Source organism: Scardinius erythrophthalmus (assembly GCF_964197995.2).
Source record: "Scardinius erythrophthalmus genome assembly, chromosome: 25".
Taxonomy (NCBI): domain Eukaryota; kingdom Metazoa; phylum Chordata; class Actinopteri; order Cypriniformes; family Leuciscidae; genus Scardinius; species Scardinius erythrophthalmus.
Window position 1 is genome coordinate 17,532,860 of NC_138245.1, and position 5,861 is coordinate 17,538,720.

Genomic DNA, 5,861 nt, shown 5'->3' on the forward strand with positions numbered 1-5,861 from the left:
CTGTATTTGCAAAACTGAATTTGTCGTGTTTTTCATCATTTACATTTTTAAACAGATGAACCCACTAAATTGAATTGCTGTTTTTGTTTCATTTATTCACTAAATCAAAGTTACAATCTGCAGTGATAATTTCACTTTCAGTTTAACTACTGACAAAATCAAGTTGAAATTGAGAACTCAATTTATTTGAAATGACAGAAATTGTGTAACAATAATGTCGTAACATGAGGAAAACATGTTACAGCGAAATGTGTTAACAGGCTAAATGACCTTTAACCTTGTGAAACCAACTCATTTTAAATGGAAGTAAAACGGACCATGACTCAGTCCAACTTTCATTCGTTCCCACATACAAAACAGATCAAACAAGTCCAAAATATGTCTCATTTTCTTGTTTTAATAATAAAAAAAACAATATACATTGTAAAAAACACAATAAAGCATTCACATCATATGTCATTGTAATATACAATACATTCTTTCGCTCAGTAATCTGAGAAAACATTTACAGCAAAATAGAAGATTTTCTAAAGACTTAAGAAAACATTGGAGAAACTTTGACCGAGGGGGGAAATGCATGAACTATAAGTGAATAATCGCCATGGATTCCACAGCTTTAACACACACACACACATCGGTGTGTTTGGGAAGATCTCAGAGAGCACGTCACACTTCTCATGTCCACGGGGTTTTGTGACTCTCTACTGAAAGTTGTTTTCCCTCTACAACAGGAGAATGGGAGTCTATCCCAACAAAGTTCAAGGTGTCACGGCGGTTCTGGTCCATCATCATCATCATCATCATCATCACCTCAGCGCACCTTGCTCGTTATTCGCGATGCTTCGATCAGTTGATGTGAAACCGAGAGCATTAGCTTTAACGGCACATGATTCGGTCGTCTGAACAGCCGTTCTGCAAAACAAGAGGGAAAACATCATGAGTCGAGGCATTCACACAGACATTCTTGTTATGAATGGATAATTTAGTTAAGCAGAAAGTATCATATATAGTCTGTTTACCTCGACGGAGATGCTGGCCAGTTCCGCGTTGAGCGTCGTGAGGGGAGTGCGGGGAGCGGAGCTCTGGTTCTTCTTGCTGTCCAGCTCGACCTGCAAGTCCCAGATGTAATCAATAACGTGCTGCAGGATCTCCACCTTGCTGGCTTTCTTGTTGGTCGGCAGCGTGGGCACCAGCTCTTTCAGTTTGCTGTAGCAGCTGTTCATGTCCTGCAGAAACATGGTCATTTGCTCGTCCAGCAGCGGGATCTTGCATTTGGTGATAGCCAGGCTCTGGTCGGAGAGGCAGCGGACAACATCTTCACCGCTCTTCAGCGCGCAGGTAGGTCCCACAACTTTCATTTTGGCTGTTAAAGTTGACGATTAAGTCAAAGAGATTGAGTTGAAGCGATGTGCTCGTACTCCTTTAGGGTCTTGAGTCGACGAGAGTGCGATGACAGTTCACCACATGCTAACAGCGGCGAGTTGTTCGGTATTTAAAGGGTTGTGGGCGTCACCAAACGCTCGTGTTTTCAGGCCTGGGCCAATGGGATTTCAGCGGAGTCGCGAGCGGAGCCAATCACGGCGCGGCTCTGTTATCGCAGATACAATATGCTTGGGGGATGGTGTTACAAATGGAAACAAATGTGTGTCTTCTGCGGATGATCTGTGGATATCCAGCTGTCCGTACTCTCCACAGGTGAAGCAGACACACAGATCAAGCGGAGGGTGGGGGTGCTCGAGGATCAACAGGCAACAGTTATTACTTTCCAATGAAACAAGCTTTCTTCGTATGTGGGCTGCGTCAAGAAACAAAGCGCACTGTAAAATGTTTCATCAGCATCTTTGTTTCCATCCATTTAACTTGTCACAATCATTTCTGTCATTATACTGGGCGAAATGTGGACCCTGAACACATGTGCGTGTTCATAATGCAAACATATTGTTTCAAACATATTTTTAAGTAGGCCACACGCACACAAAATCGTTTTATAAAAGTATTTTTTATATATAATAAAAAGTTTTCCCTTTTAAATCAATGACCTTTACACATAGTCTTAAGTGTTTAAAGAAATCATCTCTGTTTTCTCTTCACATAACAACAAAATGGCTTCATGCATTTTGGTTTTGCCATACTGATTTTGATCAGGTTGACAAAGTTCAAATAGGCTATTAATAGTATTTTAAACAAAAGTGTTTTTTTTTAAAGGAATAGGCCAAACTACTCATGCTAACATGTTGCTTTTCAAGAATTTCAGTCTGTTAAATGGGAGCAGTGAAACCAAACTTTCAATTGTTTTTTTTTTTTTGTTTTTTTGTTTTACAGTGCATTTTTAAGCCATAAAGTTATACATTAATAAAATCTTTGCTTTATATCAAATAGACCAGGGATAATTTGTTTTGTGGTTTGTATAAAATCTGATAAAATCGTGATTTAACAGGGCATGATATGTTAACTTATTATTGTGAACTGTTGCTAGAGGTTCACATGCTTTTAATGTTATGATATACTTTTACATTTTCATCAGCCTTAGACTAATTGCATTTAGTAGCATATAAAGTATTTTAAAGTATAAACTATTCATAGTCCATTATCCTACAGTAAGTGCAGATAGATTGTAGATAGCCCGAGATTTATCCTATTGTGCACGTGCTATCGAGTCTCGCCACAATCTCATTTTTATTCAAAAACGTCCTCTATCTGTTCAATGATCGTCTCATTGTCTTTCTTCGAATGTGTTTCCTCGCGCAAACTTCCAAATTCCTTCATATGTGCGCGTCGCCTTGAGCGCGAGCGCGCGCACTCACATAACTTTGCATTGCTGTGCTCTGATTCTTCCCCCAGATTGTCCAAACAAACCGAAGCAGACTGCCGGGCGCCAGCGCCGTGACGTCACCCATTCATTCGAGCCTTGACGCCTGTCAGCCTGGCGCCGAGCGGGCGGTCTCTATAGCAACAACAAACAACAGGCTAGCATCCCTCCACTCTCCCCCATTCACCTGCGCGCTGCGGAATCCTGAGAACAAACTGGTCAGCGCTCATTTATCACTTAAAACCTCTGATGCGATTACCGCTCCGCGCGCACCTGCAAACTGCCATTGTCGTCCCGCGAAAGACTCTTGTAAAGACACAAAAAGTGAGAGACAAAGTGAAAAATAGCCCATTGAGCCAGAGTTCTTTTTTTTTTTTTTTTGATTCCTGGGAACCTTTTATTTTGTTGTCATTTAAAAAAAGTTAGGCTAATTGTTTATTTTCGTTCGGATATTTTTTAAAGTTATTTCAAAATACATTAGCGTTTAACATTAAATTTTTAAGGATAACGTTTCACGAATAATTTTTTTATATCGTTTATTTTTATATATATATATAATTTATTTATAATTTATATATATATAAACAGATATGCATTTTTAATAATTTGAAGGGGAAAAAAAAGTTTGTCCACGAACTAAATAAAAACTAAACATGAAAATTATTCAAAACAGAGAGGACCTATTTGCAATTTTATGTGCTTTTTTTTTTTAGATAGTAAAAAAATACTACTTTTTTTACTAGTTTTTAAAACAAAACCTAAATACACAACGTGCATGAATGTGTGCACGCTATTTTTTACCGATGGCTCGTGCACATAGCTGCTCATCCTGCAGGAGTTCGAGGGACTGGAGCGTTTCTGGCTCGGTCACAGCTGAGCGGGGTTGAGGGGAGGTGGAGGAGGAGCTGAACAATGGGAGTGCAGTATCGGGACTGTGAGAGAGAATCTCGGCTGGAGCCGACGAGTCTGGAGCGCCCCTCCACTCGCTCATCCCGCTTTTGTTCAGCTGCGCAAGCTATCAGCACTTCCTACCGACTCCAACAATAAGCCCTCACAGCTGGGCTCTCCAAAGCCTGTTTACTGCACATCAAGGCAAAGAGAGGCAGAGAGTGTAACATCCCCCTTACACACACTCACACACCCTTATGAACTCTTGGTAAAATATAAAACTAGAATATTCCTAGAAGTGGAGAAAGGAAGTTAAAAGAAAAAAGTTTTGCTTTATTGCTCGACGACCTCATATGCTGGACACTGGACAGCAATCACCCATTTTTATTTGCTCATTAAAACATATATAATATAATCTGCATCATGTGTGGCTATAGTTTTAGAAGACAGAATTCATTCACACAAATATTAATATATCTTTATTCTGTAAAAAAAAAAACTTACATTTTTGAGTACAATCAACTTGGATGTTTAAGTCATTTCAATTTAAATTACATTAAACTGACTTAAAAAATGAGTTGATATTGATGTAGCCTACATACATTTTTGTTTATTAATTCATTCCTTCATTCATTTAGTGCGGATAATTTCACACAAATGTGTAATATAAAGGATGTTTTTTAAATGCAGGTGAACTTATAACATAAACACGCATTTAAATAATTTATAGCTGTTCTTGTCCTGATTCCACCCTGATCTTGTCTATGACTGTGTTCTCACAATATGTCATGCAGCAGAAAAAGCTGGTGCGGGGTCAGTGTGAATACTCTTCTTCTTCTTCAAGCATCTGCATGTATCTTTGACTTTCCCCTCTCATGGGAAGAGTGGCCTCAGATAATTGTCCTCAAGGGAATCACATCCTGTCAGAAGTCATGTGATCACTGTCTGACAAGGCTGCAGTGTTCTGTGTTGTGTCATCAGCTGGCTATGAAGTCTTTAATTCACAACATCACAGCTACACAAAGCTGATAGACACAGAAAGGAAGTGTTCAATGCAAAGCGCAATATAGACAATACAGATCACAGAGAACAGACCTAATTAGCTTGTGTGAGTCATCTGACATTAAGTTAACGTTAATGGCTTTTCACAACACATTTTGACTTCCGTAACATGACGTATTTCTGAAACAGGGCAATGAGGGGAAAAAAATGTAGGGTGGGAATTGATTGGACGGTGGCCATTAAATACCAGAAAGAAGCCAAAATAAAAGCAAGTTTGCTTAATAGCTGGACATTGGTTAACATGTTCCAACCGCCAGCGAGGCCTAAGTGGAAAAGTTGTGACATTTTACAGTGTTTTTGTTTGTTGTCCGAACCATTTTCACTGTAAAAAAATATATATGATCAATAAGATATGACAATTTTTTCAGATTTTAAATTTCTTTAACGCATCAAAATAAGCAAATTTCAACTTTTTTATGTTATACAAGATTCAGCTCATTTTTAAGTCAGTTTAATGTAGTTGAAATGACAAACATCCAAGTTGAGTGTACTTAAAAATTTGAGGCAGCAACTTGTTATTGTTATAAGGTGTACATTTTACCAGTTAATGCATGGGAATCGAACCTATAACCATGGCATTGGTGGCGCCATCCCCTACTGTTTGAGCTTGATCATTTTGATTCATTTCGTTTTTGTCTCTTGACTTTAATATCTGCATGAAATGGAAAATTGAGTCATCTGTTGAGTCAAATGCATGCAATTGCTCTTATTTCGAACAATTCAACCGTGCACGTTTCATTTTTTACAGTTTTTTTGACCTCGTAATTCCTTATCAAAATGTCATAATTGGATCTTCGGGGGAAACGGCATACTTCTCTCTGGTGACGTATGCAAGACTTCTCCAATCATTTCATTTCAATCTATCCTCCTCCATCCAATCAACAACTGATAGGACCCCCTCCCTACATTCTATTATTTTCAATAATCCATTTCTTGGATATTCATCACAATATGGAAGAAATGATCTGTCGCTACTTTTGTTACATCGCAACTTTAGTCAAAATCCATTGGTCCAGCTGGATTTACTCTTTTGAGATTTTAACACATCCCAATACTATTAGATATTATCAGATACTCTGATTGACCTCATAATGATATATAG

General features: G+C 38.5%; 1 protein-coding gene across 1 annotated transcript; it reads right to left on the reverse strand.

The window, feature by feature from the left end:
* Nucleotides 1–377: 377 nt before the first annotated feature.
* On the reverse strand, nucleotides 378–1,501 carry id1 (inhibitor of DNA binding 1, HLH protein). The gene is made up of 2 exons (XM_081358343.1): nucleotides 1,020–1,501; nucleotides 378–912 (listed from the first exon to the last, which is right to left on the reverse strand). The coding sequence occupies exons 1-2, from the start codon at nucleotides 1,356–1,358 to the stop codon at nucleotides 877–879; spliced, it is 375 nt and encodes a 124-aa protein (XP_081214469.1). The 5' UTR covers nucleotides 1,359–1,501; the 3' UTR covers nucleotides 378–876.
* Nucleotides 1,502–5,861: the final 4,360 nt, after the last annotated feature.